The following is a 20303-nucleotide window of genomic DNA, read 5'->3' on the forward strand; positions in this document are numbered from 1 at the left end:
TGCTTCAAATCCTACTCCGTGCTTATTTTGATACAACATTATTAATTGCGTCCCGTAAATTTACACACGTCTCGCAAATTGAATCAGCTGAGTTTTGGAAACTTCAAAATTATAGATTATACAACACAGCGGCATGTGTCCGTCGACCGTTTCGCATTATCCTAATTTTATCCGAAACGCTATTGGTTCCTTCGCCACTCGCCCTGCCCCCTTGTTTCTCTTTATTGTATTCGATGTAAATATGCACATAAGAATTACTGCGACCCGAATTTAGGGAGACAGTTATTAGGATATTATGCAGCTGTTGGTTTTGGCTCTGTGCCGACCGTACAAACGACACGATATTCCAAATAGTTAAGTTAACCCTTTGTGCTAAACGTCAGCATTACAACTAACCGCAACTGTTAACTAAAACGTTACATTGCTTTCCGCTTTTGGAATTTTTATTTTATCCAAATTGTTCAACTGCACATTCTTAGCACATAAATAAATTTGTTATTTATATATTATTATTTTGCATCTACTGCTGTAATAGGTAACCAGATGCGTTACAACTGGACAATTAACATACAATATTAGGTTTAATTTCTACACAAATTATTGTATTATAATAACATTAGCTAAATTACAACATAGATTTTAAGCACTTATTGTGAATTTTGGAGCCTTTCAAAACATATCATGTTACAATGTATGTTTAATAATAAACATTAATGCTGTAGATAAATCAGTAGGTTAACACTTTACAGGATTATATAATATATTAAAACATACTTGAATACTGAATATATTGATAATAAGAAGAACATGAAAAAAATGGATTTGCACCTAATTGTTCAGCTAATAATTAATATAATAATTAACTCAAAATACCATTTAATTTTTCCTTAAAAAAAGTAATTAAAACATTTTTTTATTTACAGTAAGTTGCCAAATGAATAGGAACAGTATCAATATTTTATGGTTTTCATGTTTACATTGCCTTTATTTTTAAATAACTTGGTTTTGCTGGTCATTTCTTTATTATTTTTGCTGCTGGTATCACCACTGACACTTTTGTGGAAGCACTAGCAAAAAATATTTACATGTGGCCAATATTTTTGTGAAAGAGTCTCATAAATAAATGTAAGTATAACATATATTTCAAAGATATTTACCAAAACGTTTATTGTTCATATCTTACTTTAATTAATAGGTTTGCCATTTTAACACCAAAATTGTATTTTTAAATATGGCCAGGTCTTCAGACACGTCCCCAAGTGAATATACAGAAGTGAAAACATTATGATTGATCACTTAACATTTCCACTCAAAAATAGCATCCACTGCAGACATTTTGAAGTCTGTGGTTAACAGGATTAAGAAAAAAATTGTTCAAAGCTTGCCCTTAGAAGTGGATCGCGTTGGGAAATGTAGCATAAAGCGGATCACTGCATCTTGTACTGACCGCAAAATCAAATATTTCTGTCTCCAAAATTTAAAAAAGAGTGCGGCCTCTCTTTTCTTGATAATCAACGATAAAGACATCAAAGTCTCCAAAAGAACAGGCTGAGAAGAATCTCATAGATCATCGTCCAGCTAAGCAACCTCACTGCAGCTATGAGAAAAAAGCGGTTAGAATGGACCAAAGCACACAAACACATGACTATTGAGGACTGGAATCGGCTAATTATCATTTTGATGATTTTTAAGCTTTTAAAAATTCTAATTTTGTGATTATGGTCTACTTTTTGCTGTACTTTTCTGACAAATTTACACTTCAAATTTTGCTGGACAAATCATTGTTTATCCGACGACGCCCAGGGGAGAAACTCTATTTGGACTGCCTTGTGGAGATGGTCAAGCACCTTGTCAGTATCATGGTGTGTTCAGTCATCTCCTACAAGGTGATGGGGCGCCTTCACATCGTGCAAGGGACTATGAGGCAGGACAAGTATAGACAAGTACTGGAAAATCTGTCCCTACTTCAAGTCGTAGAATGGTTCCCTGGTGGCAAGGAGTTCATGCACGACTCCGCACCCTGCCATAAAGCCAAGAGTGTCACTGCATTCTTGGCTAAAAAAACGTGCAGGTGTTTTCATGGCCGAAGAATTCTCTAACTAATTCTAATTCTCTGTGAGAGCTCACGAAGAGGGTGGGGGGCTAAGTAAGCGATTATAAACAAGCAGCAGTTTATTGAAACCCTCATCCGCGTGTAGTATCACTATCCTGAGCTAAGACAAAATGAAAAATATGCAAGAGTATGTCACTATGTACACAAGCTGTATTTAGGACAAAATGCGGTATTACAATTTTTTTACTTTACATACGAAAATTTTTAAATATAATAAAATAAAAAATATATGTATATTTATAACGAGTATAGTGTTGAAATGTTCCTAATTTTTTTTTAATAAATAATAATTACCGTACTTAAAATAATAGATATATTTTTTTATGAGTATAGTAAAAGTGAAATAGTATTTCATATGTGTCTCCATTAATTTGGCAACCCGCTGTATTTTATATCTGCATTTTTTTTTAATGCTACGAATGTTGTTTCTGTACCAAAAACAATTGTAGCGATTTATACATAACGACCACGCGCGTCTGAAATCTCGCAAACAGTGCCAGTATACCAAACAGCCGACGAAATATAACCCCACCTTTTTACAAATCCTTCTAATATACGTGGTGGGGATACGGCGTACGACGAAATCTATAACGCAGCACAAAACCAGACTTGACACATTCGACTCCATTTCGCTTCGGGTCTTAGACTACTACATCGCTCCACGGACTTCTTCGGCCACAAACTATAGTTTCGCATCCTGTTTGAATACAAGTACCAATGACTTAAAAATGGCCTACTGATGCAACCTAAGATCTACTATCAAAGCGACAATGTTTGTCTGTACGTTTCACAATGATAAATTTCAAAAGATTGTTATAGTTATGATGCAGTGTAACATTATAACCAATGTTTTATCATTAACAAATAGTACAAATATCAATTTAAACAGAAGAGATATAAACCACCAATGAAATTGAAAGCAGTAACAACTTAGAACATAATGCAAAAAATAATATTGTATCAGAAAAACTCTACCATAAAAATCTAATTTATAGGCCCAAAAGTTAATTTTTATTAGTTTTTGTTAGTTCATTACACCTGCTCTATTCTGACTTAAATCTGTTTCCAAAACTAACAAACTAGAAATAAATAATTTTAAATTGGCGGTAATTATTTCAAAAAGACTTTTTTTTAAAACATAATAAGATTATTTTTGCTTTTGGATCTATAGAAACTTATCTGGATAAATTAAAAAAGAGTTTTGTCTTAACCAGCATCTTGCTCTTCGTAGAATGGCAATACAACAAATATAGTAATAAATTGTTAAATCAATCATTCGATTCTCTTAATCTATTTTAATGACATATGTTTATCCTGCTGATCAAATATTTTGATAAGATAATAAAATAATAAAATTGGTTCGAACTGAGCGATTACATAAAAATATGATGCTCATTATAGATGATGTATGAACTCCCAAGTGGACGATACATTAATTCTCGTCATGGCTCTCTTTGACGATGCTACAGAATATGTCAAAAAGCATGACGCTAATGTTTTTCGAAACATCCCATCTTTATACATATGTATGTAAGAAATAAAGAAACGATCGTGCACAAATTTCAACGAAGCTTTAAGGAAGACGAGAATCCCTACTTGCGACTTAGTCGGAAGACACTTATCGAGCAATTATTCATTGTTGGATGGTCGGAGTGAAACTTTGGCATTAAACTGCTCCCAGCAATCTATTGTCTGTGAGCTAGGGGACCACCTTAATCCCAATTATGGATGTGCCCTAATTTATTCCCCGTACACACAAAACCGAGCTTCCTGCGATAGGTCACTGCCTCACCAAGAAGTGAATCAACGATGGATAACGTCCTTACGAACAGGTTCGAGAAACTTGATCGTTGCTTCTGAAATTCGATAAAGTCGTTCATGCCGCGCTCGCTTCATAATGTTACTATCAGTTAACGTGCCAAAGCTAATTCATCGATACAAGGTTTCGCTTTGAGCTTATTATACAATATTAATTTTGAAACGTAATATGATCAGAAAATATTTGATACCAAAACATGACAAAGTACGTAGACGTTACATTTGCTTACATATAATATACTATTTTTTGCTTGATATGATATTATTTAAATGTCACTATCACAGTTCTTTAAAGCGACGACTTTACAACGCAAAACACTTCGTCAAAAATGATCCAGAGAGACATTACTCATATATGAATACATATCAGGAGATAAAAATATTCTTAATAATACTAACAATAATTAGTACTTTCATATATTTTTATTTTAACATGCTTTTATCAATAATATCAATATCACTGCAATTTACTGCATTATAAATTTACGTGTGAAAACCTATCACACTATCCTACGCGTGTACGTCGGGCAGTACTAATTGAAATTTATACAGCGGCGGAGATTAATTACGTTTTCAATTTGTATCGGGATTAAATTAAACACCTCCGTTCTGGATGCGGCCAAGGAGCGACAAATCTTTTGTAATTTGGCAATGTTTCCAATTAGACAGTTGCGGCCGGGACCTTCAGCCGAAGGACCTTGTGGCTGGCAAACAACCCTTGGCGAACCTCTCTATTCGCGGGACGGGCATTAGCGGTCGTATCAGATAGAGAACCTAAATGCGGCCCTGTTTGTGCAAAAGCCCAGCACGGTCGCAAGAACGGCCTTAAAACAATATATTAGAAGAATTTTACAGCTCACTAGGAAAATAGGGAATCGTTACCAAATTATAACGCTTGCAGAATCCTTAAAGTTGTATCTCCTCCTTTTTATGTTTATTTTAAAGTCAGAATCATCCGTGAGCATCAATTTATAAACACAACTCGAAAGTGGTGCAGCTTGAAAGTCTTAGTTTAAATCCGGTGAGTGCCATATGTATCTGCCAATATGTGCAGAGGAGTCTCCAATTACTCGAACCATCAACTACTCGAGTATCGAATATTAAAATTTTAAAATACTCGAGTACTCGAGTACTTTCGAGTATTTACCAAATGTACCAAAATAGCTATTATTCAAATTCGTGTACATATAAATAAATAAATAAAATACTTAGTATGTTAATTTTTACAATTATTTTAACTTCACGAACATACTTTTTAAAAACAATAATGCAAAAAGTGTCTCGAATTTAATATTACTGCTAACCTTTGGTTTTATTATTCCCGTTATGGAAAAAACCCTTTCCGTTGCTGTAGATGTTGGTCTTATTGTCATTTACGCGTTGGATAAGGCTTCTAATTTATATCTGTTCGCTTTTTATAGATATAAAATTTTTTGAACTCTCTTTTTATGTTCTCTTCTTTCATTCCCTTCTCTGCTTTTCTCTTATTTCCTTCCACTATAGACAAAATAGCATTTTGTAATTCTTCTTGAATAGATTTTTTTCTTAACAATATACAATATTCTACTCCTTCTGATTAATGCGAAGAATTTAAATCTATATCCTTCGAAGATGTATTTGGGTAAATCCCTTTCACTCTAGAGCTAAACGGTTCGCAAAGAACTGACTTTACTTTAAATGCCTTTAAAACACACAATTGTTTTGATTTATATTTTGAGCTGAGGGATCAGTATAAACAATTCACAACACTTTACGCTACTACTGCATAGACATAAAACCTAAAAAAAAATTTTGTTGATATTTCATATTGTTTATTGCCATAAATTAGATAAGTCGGGACTGTCGAACAGAAAACACAAAAGAAATGTCTCCGTCGTACCCACTAACATAGCCGACGACCGGAACTATGCAACTATGGAACTATGAAAAAATTATACCTGATAGTAACCGCTCTAACTCGGGACTTCGGGCATAAACGCCAAATAAAAGCAAGACGTTAACCTTTACCGGACCGAGTTAAAGTTATTTTTGTTTCTAAAATATTTCAAAATTTTTTAATTTCGAGTATTAATCGAGTAATTTTTAAAATACTCGATTATCAAGTACTTGAAAAATAGACAAAAATACTCGAGTATCGAGTACTCGATTACTCGAATTGGAGACTCTAATGTGCAGCTTGAAATTGGATTAACTGATTTTTGAGTCGGTCCACAAGAAGATTGCAATCTTGTCAACCGATATGCTATTGAAGTACACAGTGAGGGTCAAATCCAAAATCAGGCACGTACGTTGATTTACATTCCCTTTTACATGCGCTCCGCACGCGCATCCACTTCTTACTCACTCTCGTCACTTAACACGCGAGCGAGCGAAAGAGAATGTATCTAACCATACGCGCCTGCTCATAATGAATACGTAGCGTCTTCAATATGCATTAAATAATATTCTTACTTACATTATAACTTCTATTGTTCTTTGTTATCTGGTGACACATCCATATTTGGTCAGATTAATGATGTAAATTTTTAAGTCCAAAATATTTTATTTACATATTAATTGCTATATTTTTTTCAAATATGATGAATCCCAGCTATCTTCGTTTTTTGTATGCCAACTGCGATGATACATTAATTCGTATTTTAAATCTTAATTTGTATATTAATGGATTTGATTCTTTGGAAGCTATCTAAAAATCATCTCAACATGCTTACTCGTCAATGGCGCTCAATCAGTGGTCACCATAGCTGCTGTCCCGACTGAAAGTCTGTGCTTATATTGGATCTTTGGTGCTATTTTTTTGTAAGCTGCACTGGTGGCAAGCTTAAGATATGCTATGCAGTAGTTAGGCATAGTTAAAAGTTTAAAGTAAAAATAAAAAAGTGACTTCACCACCGCAGCATTTTGATATATATATATAATCCTTTTGATAAGAGAATTGCATGCCAAGCTGTCGTTTTATTCTACAATATACAAATAATCAATTTTAGTTTAAGTAGATGATAATAAAATAAAATATGTTATATGTATCTGATTAGCATTAAAAACTTACTCTTGGGCGGAATTCTTTTGTTGTTACAATGATTTTTCCCCAACAAATCATTTTATTCCCTGAATGCATACTAAGCACACGCATACTAAGCGTACTAAAAATATAATTCTTTATTAAATCACTTTCTTTGTTAATTGCGTGGATGTGCTTGAATAACAAATAAGTACTATTTTCGTGACAAAAAATAAATATGCGCTTAAAAGTGTTAATTGCATCATTTTTATGCTCTCTGGTGGCTCGTTTAAGCACGTTGCTTTATGATGCACGCAGATAAAAAAATACGCATTAAATTTTATGACTACATTGTCGGGCTAATTAATTGTATGTATAAGTACGTATTTATGAATAATTTTAATCGCCACCTGTATACATAAAATAATATTAAAATTAATATATAAGCATTTCTTTTAATTATCATTTTTCACGATTTCCTCAATAATATTATTTTTAATAATTTGGTAAAATCGGTAATGCAATTTTTGAGATTATTGTTTATGCAATATATTATAAAGTGAATGGTTAATTTTTAGCGCAATTTAAGGCAATCATTTTCAATTTTCTATAATTAAATACCTAAAAAAATCACATTTTTAAATTTAATCACATATTTTAAAAAGAAAATGAAATTACAGTTACAGAAAATTCGTGACCATGGCTGGAGCATCACAGCCGAAATATAGAAATGTAAGTGTAAAGCGCAATGAATATCGAGATTTAATTTAATAATAAATATATAATATTTGGAGTATATCGGAAAATAGGTTCAAGTTTTATAAGCCATTTTAAGCCTTACGTAAATATAATCGTCACAAACGCAACGGTTTAAAGAACCTTATAAGTAATACATATACTGAGCCAATTCTATTATACACCTACATACATCTAAAAAATCCTTTTAAATTTTATCACATATTTTAAACCTTATGTGTAATAACCGCAAAAGATATAATATATTGCGACATGTTTAAATTTAATATATAAAGTATAATTTCCAGCCTCGCCGTTTTCATTATATAGCATACCCTCATACATCATTATATAAGTACATTTACACCTACCTTTGAATACTGTTCCTATTGTTCCACAAACTCCAAGACTATCAATGCTAAGTTATCCTCAAACGGCTTACTGAATAGTAATTGTGATTTCGTTCGTAGAATATACATATTCACATATGTATTAAATATTTAAATCCATTACATTTGAATAAATCTTATATATTGCTAGAATATCATACGATTTTTTTAAGATAAATCGACTCACCTGAGACCAGGTATAGTTGTCACAGCTGCATCATGCACCAACCAAGTTACAGTAGGTGGAGGACTACCCAGTACGGCGCAATCTGCTCTTCCACCCACAGAGCTACTAAACACTAATCTCGGCGGGGGTTCCACTAGAAAAACGGGTCCTTGCACCTGTGCTCCTGTTATTATCACTGAAACAAACAAAAGTACAATATTATTTTGATACTTAGCATTGAGTTCTTATTTTTTTCATTAACTAATATTAAATATTTACATGTTAGATCTACAGTACAGTTTCGTGTTCATAAGATTGTTAACACTAAAAACAAAAAAAATATAAAGCTTGTGGATACATATATTTAAAGGCAATTAGAGTTACAGGTATAGACTAACCACTGTCAATATTGACGCCCTGTGCTTTATTTAAGCCATCACAGCAAAATAACTAAAGGAATATATGATACTATCTTAGATTAATTGCCAAATATTCCATTTTTCCTTGCAAATTTCCCTCAGTCTATATTACAATGTTTCTCGAGTGAAATAACCACAAATTAATGATTCACTTTCCTTTAAATTGTGGAAAAGGGTTAACTGTTACAATATTATGTAGCTATGTACGTCCGAAGGACATTGTTCAATAATTTAAAGCACACCCACAAGTCCCGAGTGGTGTCTTTATCTTAATTTGCAGTATATAGAGCCCATACCCTTCGACGATATTCAAGTCACGATCTTTTGTTATAACAAACCCTAAATAGTTACAGGATGTAATCCAATTTTACAGAGAGGGAAAAATAGAATTCTTAATTTTAGATAAGAGCCAAAAATAGTGTCTTAATTTAATAAAAAAAAATGCTATCGGTACACTTCAATGTGTAAAAACTCGTAATGAACTATTTTATTATGTTTATGTATCACATGTCAAAATATTATCACAACATTCGGGTTCGAAATTTCGGGTCTTTGGGCGCACTTTTGCGACGATCGTAAAATATATACTACACGTAAAACGTAGATACTACTTGAGCAAGCATGTGACGTAGTAACGATTCCTCTGAAACTGGACCTGGGGGATGTAACATTACGTCAGGTAACGAAACACAAAGATCCCTGGCCGTAAGCTGCTCGTAAAGTTTTAGCACAATTTAATTTTCTTTTACGACTCCTAGCATTTCATCAAAGTGTGTTTTCCCCCTCTATTTGTTTAGCCATTTTTACCGTTCTACTAAAAAAAGTGCATAATTCATTGTTGAATTTAAAAGTTTAATAACAATGTTACAAGTATAGTCTTAATATATTATATCACGTTTTTCGTGGTATAGTTGTAATGGTATTTTTTTTATTGAATAAGTAAACTAAGTATACGCATTTGCAAATAAGGAATTTATTACGATTAAAAAAAATATTTTTAATTCTATGCTACATCGTTTTTTTTAAAGATAAAATACAACTGATACAAATAAAAATATTTACAATGTCCTGTGTGATGTTTTGGAAGTTCAAATATGGTTTAAAAAATAATCATCTAAATATGAATTATACTTAAAATATATAAAAAAAAAATAGATTTTGTAATAATAAATAACATTGAGAAGCATCCCAATATCATAATAAAAAATATATTTATTGTTTATTTATAAACGGATTATAAATTTAAAAAAATAATAAGTATGAATTGAACGGAGTAATTGTATTGTGAGTGAAAGACTAATATAAATGAATTTACTAATTTAACTACTAAATTCAAAGCAAATATATTATTAAAAAAAATATTTAGCTCTTAAAAAAAGCTAAAGTATGATATTAACCGTACATCTAAAATAACAACAAACGTTACAGCGTAAACCTGTAATAAAAAATAATATTTTATAAAAAAAAGAATCGGAACAAAAAGTCTACACTCAGTTTACGTCACCGTTGAGCTTAACATAAAACGAAGATTGAATTGAGATAGTAAAGCATTTTAATAACCATCAAACAGCGGGAGATAAAATAACTGAAAGTCTTTCTATACCTCAATAATAGGAAAAATAAAAATTAAAAATAGAATGAAAAAAAAATAAAAAAGTAGTCATGGTTTGACAGCCAAGTGTTTTTTGCAGCCAAGAACTGGGAGAGATACTTGGAACTAATCAACAAGGTGATCACCAACGTCTGGAATGACGTGATTGATCAGCTCAACCGATTAAATAAAAATTTCAGAAAAAAATGCTGCTCTTATGAATCGTAAACAGAATCTGACTTCTTCGTGATGCGCAAAAAGCTAATCAACCCTGTTATCGACGAATAGATCAATGCGGTATTATGGGGTCCAGCTCAATGCTAAGCTTTATTTTGCGGGTCAAAGAAAAGATGACCAGTCATACACCTAAACCTTCTTTATAGAGCCTCTGCTTAGATAGTATTGATGGGACTCGAAATATTGAAGTTCAAGCTGGCTTGCGCATATAAAAGAAGCGTCCTCAGAGTATTATAATTAACATAATTTACTTAAACATCAATGTCACAAAAACAGCGGCAAAAGCAACCGTATACTAGCCTGTGGAAAGAGGGAAAAGAGCAGAGAAAATGATCGGAAGAATAAGTACAGACAGATATCGCATCTCACATATTGCTCTACAGTTTGTCTGCATTTCGATATTACACTATTTTTAAAAAATATGATAGCTATCCTTACCGATATTACTATGGACTTCTAACATAATCAAAATATTTTCAAACCGAATTTTAGTCAATAAAAGAGCGAAAAAACAATTATCACTTCTCAGAAGTCAAAAATCCACGTCAAAAGCAATAAAATAGCGACAGTGACGGCACGATTTTATTTATTGTTTTATTCCTTGATTTTCGCGATATTTCTTGGAACATATATTTATTGTGACCATTTAAATCATCAATATTATGTACTATCAATAAATGGACTATGAATCTGGCGTCACCGACGTTTTTCCTTACCTTGCACCCAAAAGTTATTTGCCAAAAAATAATGTATTGCATCATACATATGATTTGAAAGCACACTGCATTTTCTTAACAAACAAAATTTTATAACTTATATTGTACTATAAAAATATAATGCTTCAATCCAACTTACAAACACATAACACGTGACACAGATGCCGGAGTGGTGTTAAGATGAAAAATCAAAATTGTAATCACGTACAATACACGCAGGTACTGTGACGACACGTGCACGATATAATTTAATAATAAATTTCGACAAAGATACATACTTAATAATGTATATGTACGTTTTAATGTGTTACTTATCGAGTTAAAACTAGCGTAACAACAATAAAAAAATGATAGTAAATTTGCTAATAAAAAATAATGAAGAGTAAATTAAAATGTAGACGTTACAAGAGCAAAGTAAAACATAAAAAAAATGGCATAAACATTTTTTGTTAAAATAACTAGTAATATTTTATATATTACAGATTTGCTCTTGTTATTATAAATAATAAATAAATATGCTTTCATTCAATAAGTAGCAACAAATAATATTTTTTTGAGTACAAAAATAGAATTATTCTTAAAAGCATCTAATTCGATTAATAGGTACTGTAGAATTTAATATTTGCTGTTTATAAGCGTATTTTTTTCAAACTTGAAAACATGTAGGCTTCTTATCCGTAATTATCAGTTAGTTGTTTGTGTTCATCGTATGTGCATGTGTCTGCCGTGCAATTAGCCAAGATTGTGGTAACCAACCCCTTTGGAGGTGAAAACCGGCAGATATTTGCGCGTAAGTAGCACAATTTAATAAATAGTATAAATAGATTGATTAATATAATATATAAATAGTATAAGATAGAAATAATTAGTATTGTTACATAAAAAAAAAAATGGCCGATAGCGGCGTGACTATAGCGGGCGTAATTACGCCAGAAAATAGAATAAAGGAAATGAATGAATTAAAAACAAAATTAAATGTATTATTATCAAATGGTAATATATTATCAAAAGAAAAAAAAACCATTATAACTAATACATTTGATATAATGTATAAACATTTATTAGATGTATTAAAAACTAATAGGGACGATGTAAATAATAAAAATGAAAATAATAACTCAATAATTGAGTTATTAAATGAAGTTAGAAAAGATGTTTATAATATAAAGGATAAACTACATTTAAATAACAATATTATTAAAAATAAAATGCAAAAGAAACATTATTCGGAAATCGTAAAAAAAGGAAAAGATATTGCGATAATTATACCTAAAAATTTGCAAAATATAGAGCAGACAAAAAAGGATTGCAAAAATTTAATTAAACCAACAGAATTAGAAGTTGGAATACAAAATATAAGACCAATAAGCAAAGGAGGTATAATAATTACATGTGATAGTAAAGAAGATGCATCGAAAATTACGACAGATGCAGTAAAAAAACTAGGAGATAAATATAATATAAAAGTAGGAAATTTAAAGAAACCAAAAATAAAAATAATTGGAATTTCTGAAGAATTAAAATATGATCAACTAAAAAAGTGTATAATGAAACAAAACACATGTGTAGAAGAAAACAAATGTTATTTAGAAGTAAAACATATTAAAAAAAACAAATTTAATAAGTATGATGCTATTATTGAAGTAGATGTTACGACATTTAAAAATATAATGGATGTAGGCAAATTAAATATTGAATGGGATAGGTGTAAAGTATATGAAGACATATTCATATACCGTTGTTATAACTGTTATGGTTATAATCACAAAGCCAGTGAATGTAAAAATAAAAAAAATTGTATAAAATGTGGTTCGGAAGAACATTTAATAAATCAATGCAACAAAAAAGAAAACTGTGTGAATTGCTGTAGAGCAAATAAATTACTAAATCTTAATTTGAATGTGGAACACAACTCCATGGATAGAAATTGTTCAATTTATAAAAGATACGAGCAAAATTACTATAATAAAATACAATATAATATAGTATAGCAATTAAAAAAATCAAGTTCATATGGGAAACAAGAATCAGTAACTGGGATATTAATCAATGCACAAGGTTATTTAAAACATAAAGAGGAAATAGAATTAATTACTGAAAAGGAATATCCAATATTTTTAGGGTTAACTGAAACCCATATCACAAATGACATTGAAGAATTTGAACTAAATATTGGCAATTATAATATAATTAGATGTGATTCTAATTCCAGACATACAGGAGGTGTTATACTGTATATTAGAAATGATATAAAATTCAATACTATATTTAAAAATAATCAAGATAAGACATACTGGTCTATCACAGTTAAGATTTTTATTGAAAAAATTCCCATAATATTATGTATAGCATACAGATCTCCAAATAGTAATCCGAATATATTCATAGAATTTATATATAATATTGCAGAATGGAGTTTTGATCAAATTTTGGATACTGTTTTAATTGGAGATTGGAATTTTAATTGGAACAAATGTGAAGATTTTTACACATCAAAATTAGAAAAAATATCAAATATATTTGGTTTAAGACAATGTGTCAAAGAAAATACAAGGACTAATAATAGATCGAGCACATTAATAGATTTAGTATTTACCAACAACAAAAAAATTTATTGTGAAGTAAAATCAACTCCAAGAATAACTGACCATTCAATTGTATATATTTATATAGAAAAACATAATGAACTTAAGTTTAAAAAAACAAAAAAAATTGATATAATTAAAAAAATTAATTTTAATAAATTAAGATTAGAATTACAAAAATGTGACTGGAATGTAGATAATATGGATGTTAATAGAATATGGAACAAAATTTATAAGAATATAGTAGAGTGTAAAACAAAAAGTCAATATAATTTTAAAAAGGAATATCGTTACAACCCAAAACCGTGGTTTAATGATGATGTTAAAAATGCTATAAAGAAAAGAGATGAGTCATACAAAATTTTTCAAATATTAAAAACAGAACAAATAGAATATAAAGTCTTTAATGAAAAATGGAAAACATACACACAATGTAGAAATATGGCAGTCAAAGTATTAAGAATGGCTAAAAAGAAATGGTATGAAAAATTGATAGATGAAATACAAAATGATCCAAATAAGATGTGGAAATCAATAAAACAATTAATTAATCCAACTCAGAAAAACGACATAATAAAAATGGAAATTAATGGAAATATATATCAAGATCCTTATATAATGGCAGAAAAAATGAATACATATTACATTGAGAGCATAGAAGAAATTGTAAATTCAATACCAAGGATTAGTAATTTAGTACAATATAATAATAAAACATTAATTGTAAAATTTAGTAAATTTAAATCAGTATCATTAGATGAAATTCATAACATAATATGTAAATTTAAAAAAGGAACTAGTACTGATGAACTAGATATAAATATAATTAAAGAAACATGGGAAATAATAGGAACTAAATTAAATTATTTAATAAATAAAGCACTCTCCTTAGGAGAAATGCCTGAAAATTTAAAGATTGCTACTATTGTACCTATACCTAAAATAAAAAATAGTAAAAAAGTTGAAGAAATGAGACTAATCAACATGCTACCGTGTATAGAAAAAATAATAGAAGAAGTAGTAATCAAACAATTAAAGGAATTTATTACTTCTCAAAACATAATATGTGAACAACAATCGGGATTCAGAGAAAAGCATTCCACTGAAACTGCATTACAAGTAGTGATAAATGATTGGCTGTTGGCTAAGGATACAAACAAAATCATTGGAGCAGTTTTCTTGGATTTCAAGAGAGCCTTCGAAACAATAGACAGAGAAATAATGTTGAAGAAATTGGAGAGTATAGGTATAAGTGATATAGTTTTGAGATGGTTTAATAATTACTTATTTAAAAGAAGTTAAGTTAAAGTTAAGATAAATAATGTATGTTCTGAAGAGAGGTTAGTGTATTATGGAGTACCACAAGGGTCTAAATTGGGACCATTGTTGTTTGTTTTATATATGAATGATATAGTTAATAACGTAAGAAAATGTAAAGTTCATCTATTTGCGGATGACACATTGATCTATTGCATGGGTGATAACATTGAAAAAGTTGTGAGTAATTTGAATGATGAATTAGGTGTGTTAGAGATATGGTTAAAGAATAATGTACTTAAATTAAATGAGAATAAAACTAAATGTATGTTTATTAATTATAAAAATGTGTTAGATGATAGTACCAAAATAGTAATAAATAACTCTAATATAGAAATAGTGGATAATATAAAATATTTAGGAGTAATTGTTGATACAAAATTAAACTTTAAAGAACATTGTAATTACATATTAAAAAAAATTAGTAGAAAAATAGGTTTATTATCTAGATTAAGAAATATATTAAGTATAAATACAAAAAAATTAATTTACAATAGTATAATATTGCCCCATTTTAATTATTGTGCAACACTATTAAATATGTTGAATAAATTAGATAAACAAATGTTGCAAAAATTACAAAATAGGGCAATGAGAGTAATCTTAAATAAAAATAGATTAACTAATTGTAAAAGTATGATTGATAGATTAGAATGGTTGAATGTTCAAGAAATATTGAGTATGAATGTTTTAGTATTTATATATAAGTTAGAAAATAATATGTTACCACACTATTTTAATAAGTATTTAATAAGAAATAAAGATGTACATAAATATAATACTAGAAATAGAGAAAATTTAAAGATAATTAAGTATAAGAAAACGAGTACGGCTAGGGGAATTATGTACGGAGGTTTTAATTTATATAATAGTCTTCCAAGAGAAATCCGAAACAGCAAAAATATAACGGGTTTTATAAATGGAATAAAAAAACACCTTCGTACATATAGAAATAAAATATTATAATATTAAGTCTTTATTATTGTATATTTTTTCTTTCTGTTATGTATTTTTTATATATTTTTATATATGTTTACTAAATTTGTTAGATGTAAAGATTAGCTATTAAGCTAAATAAATTAATAAAATAAAATAAATAAATAAATTGTGGAAATTTAATGTCGCGCTCCTTTTTCAATTTTTTCTCAGAAATTTTCCTTTATATTATTATATTTTGAATTCGCCTGTACTCACTGGCTCAACAGTATTTTGTTCCCGTCGAAAAAGCCTAACATGTTTTTAATTCTTGGATCTCTATATTTATGGCACTTTTATATCTCAAACGCTTTCTAAAAACATGAGTCGATAAATACTTAACCGTGGAATTTAGTTACTAATTTTATTTTTATAAATCTAAGTAAAACTACATTATTAACGGAACGGAATCTCTCGCAGTTTCATTAACTAACTAATTCATGCAATAACTAGTTGCGCCATATAAATTTACTTCTTTGGCGTATTAAACAATTATACTTGTACCAAAAATAAACAACTGCAATATTAAAAAAAAAAATTTTATATAATTCAATCTTTGACCTTTTCCATATTTCTCTTTGAGTTCAAAGCATAGGCCGTTAAAAAGGTATAGACAAAGAATACGTTTGAGATGTGGTGTTGTAGAAGAATGCTACGAATACCTTTATTAATCATTTATGAGCTTCAGATCGTGGACAGATTGCCACAAATATGCATGAGGAGGATACTCCAGCTCTTTGAACATATTGCCAAGAGAATATAAAGCAATTTATAGTGGCTAGTACAGTGGTTTTAAACCATTTTCTAATATTGGCACACTTAAAACATTTTCAATGCATTAAATCATTTTATTCATTTTATAACAACACAGTACAAATTAATAATATATTTGGGCTTAATGTGATTTAGGAGACCGATTTAAATTTAGCTTCTTATATGCTTTTTTATAACTATGATAATAAAGAAGTATTTGAAACAAATTTATCATCTCCTAGAATTTACGTCACTTTTTATCAAACGCAAAACAATTGATCTCATAAAAAATGAAAAATGATCTTGTACCTCGCCAAAGTAGTCGTCATCATTCACTGCTCCGTGACGTCATTAAAAAAACGGTCGTTATGTTCTGATCGGTCGGTTATTATATTCAAATTAGCGTGTTCGATATATTTTTTACCTAGCAAAACACGAAATAGGCATTACCAGACCAATAAATCACACCAAAATCTAATAACGTTCGATTTGTCACGTTACGACACCGCGGTGATGACCGGGCTTTACGCGGAGCTTTTTGTCTCGTCGCGCTCGAACGATTATTATTTTCATTAATCTCAGAGAAAATTATGACAAAGGCGTCGGGAGCTTATTAACTTCAACAGTTTCGGAAAAGCGTCTCGACGCTTAAGAGCGCAATGATTGATGACGTGCCTTAATCGATCGTGTCACACGAAAGACCCTCTCAAGACTTTGACTTTTGATACGTGCACATTTTCAAACTTAGACAGTGAATTATGCACAATTTTTTATAGCCAACATTTTTGTAGTCAACAGTTTAAATTATATATATATATAATTTATAAACAAGCATTACACATTAAAAAAATAGTTTGCCGATGTTTAATTAGTCGATGCGGAGGAGAAAAAAACAATATATCATTTGTGTTAAAAAGTTTTGGGACTTTGCATACATATTTTTCTGTTTTAAGCAGATTTTTTTATTTACATATTATTGATATTTCCTTATAAAAGATTTTTAAAATAGGTTAATTTTTGCCTATATTGTATTAAGTACAAAACTAGCTTTATTATTGTACTTATACTTGTGACACGTTATATTTGAGCTATAAAATAACTTTGTAGCTATTGGCAAAAATATAGTTGTCTAGCAAATTCCTCTTAAAGCTGGTTGGTTTGGTATAAAATAAGCATTGTTGAGCATTGACATCTTGGCCATGAATAAAGGAAAAAGGGATGCGATCGTGATTCCCTTAGATAGGAGTCGGTAAACAACGGCCTTCTGGCAGCTTACGACTTTTAAATAAAATTGAATGAGTAAATACATTTTTAATTATAACCGCTGTATAACACCTGAATGACTTAAATTATAAGTTTTGGGATTATTGCCAATTAATATAATAAAAGCTGTCACTGAATGCAAAAAAAATTACATTTTATTGAATAAAATTGTGTGAATTTCAACTGGTGGGGCAAAAAGTGTGAGGGCCTATATATTTATTTAATATGGAAAAAAAACTAGGCGGCATTTTGGTAACACTGACGTGACGGCGGCGGAAGAAAGCATGTTCTTTGGCGGACCGCGACGGAAGCTACTCGACCGGCGGTGCCTCGTCCACCGATCACTCGCTGGTGAAATGTATATCAAACATAAGGACATCCTTTATACAACAAATTGCATTGGATTTCAAGCAGTGGTATTTTAAAGCGCTTTGCGTGCTTCAGTTGATAGCAAGCTTCCGCCGTTAACAATCGGACTCGATATTCACGCACTGTAACTACTATATAAAATATAATAGAGGAAGCTCAACATCGTCGCCATGGACGCCTACGCACACGTGTGCAGTGGTCACGCTAAAAACATTTTTCACCAACAAAACCTGCCTCTGAATCAGAGGCGTAGCTAAGGGGGCTTAATGGAAAGTATATGTCGCCAAGCGCAAGACTGCGGAGGGTGCAAAAACGGGATGTGAAATTTTTGAGGCATAACTTAAACTTGATTCGTATAAATTCGTATAAAAAAAAAAATATAAAATATAACGGGTTTTATAAATGGAATAAAAAAACACCTTCGTACATATAGAAATAAAATATTATAATATTAAGTCTTTATTATTGTATATTTTTTCTTTCTGTTATGTATTTTTTATATATTTTTATATATGTTTACTAAATTTGTTAGATGTAAAGATTAGCTATTAAGCTAAATAAATTAATAAAATAAAAATAAATAAATAAATATAAAAACCATAGTTTTAATTTTTTATATTAAAGTAAGAAAGAAAAACTACCCCTTTGCGCATAAAATATGCAATAGACAATGCGTCTTTGCAGCGTAAAAACCAGTATTGTCATTTACCTCTTTGCATTTACGACCCTCGAAATGTATTTGTCTTGTAAATTTCACTTATTCAAGGCGAAAAAAATTTCGCTGGTCTGATATAGAAGTGATACAATTAACCAACAAATTTCTGCATTTTTGTATTTCGCAAATCAAGAATATAAAAGAGCTGACACATCGGCAAACGATCTTGCAATTCGAGACGATCAAGCACAACAAGATCAAAACCACGATTCGAGACGGCAGACAACCAGACTAGCGGATCGTCGCAAGGACATCACTTCTTCACCAACTTATCCACTCACACTTGGTTTACAAACATATTTATTTTTGAATTGAATAAATCCTTAACTATGTCTGTCTTTAAGGAGAGTGTCTCTTAAGACCAAAACATGCGCGCATAAACACAATTAACCTTAAAACCGTTGCGATGCAAATTAAAGATAAAATTAGGATATTAATAATATATTATATAATTCTCAGGATATATAATAGCCCGTTTCAATTTTGATGCTGAGTTTTCACTTGTAAATTCAATGATTTATGAAAGATCATATCTCAACGCTAGATACGTGCATAGGAATTGTTCCAGTGTAAATTGATCTGGGACATGGATCTCAAACTATTTACACGATACAATTTTAAACTCTTCAGAATCACTGCATGACGCAGTCAACTTTAGATATTGCGTTAGTTAAGAATAATACTCTAGCTCAAATCACCTTACACTAAAGTGCGTGATCGAAGTTAATATTAAAATTATTTTTGATTATAACAATGCTAATTGCAGGGGTTTTAAGAGTAATGTCCAGTCCCGTCCCACAACGGATACTAAAACAATGAACGATGATATTTATTATTGAACAACAGTAATCGAACAAGTTAAAATATCACAGTAGACAATAAACAGATAAACTGCACTTACGGGTGCACCGACTCTTACCGCTTTCTATGAATAAATCTATGGTGTGTTTGATCAATGCTTCCCTAGAAAACGAGATCGCACGAACGGAAAACCGTTCCGTTTTAACAAATAATGTGTCTTTTAAATAAGGTTCGGTTTTGAAAAACCATGATCCGCAAAAACGGATAACATACACTTATGCCTTGAAAGTTTTTGATCATTTTTTACAGCGCGACTCTGACGCTTCCTAAAAGACTTTGT

General features: G+C 30.3%; 1 protein-coding gene across 1 annotated transcript in view; it reads right to left on the minus strand.

Moving 5' to 3' along the window:
- The window catches only part of LOC148226544 (cell adhesion molecule Dscam2-like), a 234248-nt gene that overhangs the window by 143273 nt on the left and 70672 nt on the right, over positions 1 to 20303 (minus strand). Inside the window, exon 3 of the mRNA XM_088204610.1 lies at positions 8244 to 8418. Coding sequence (XP_088060736.1) covers positions 8244 to 8418 — 175 coding nt within the window. The remainder of the gene's footprint in view (positions 1 to 8243; positions 8419 to 20303) is intronic.

Source organism: Plectrocnemia conspersa, unplaced genomic scaffold, assembly GCF_051122295.1.
Source record: "Plectrocnemia conspersa isolate PC_06_02 unplaced genomic scaffold, ASM5112229v1 ptg000014l, whole genome shotgun sequence".
In the NCBI taxonomy this organism is placed as follows: Eukaryota; Metazoa; Arthropoda; class Insecta; order Trichoptera; family Polycentropodidae; genus Plectrocnemia; species Plectrocnemia conspersa.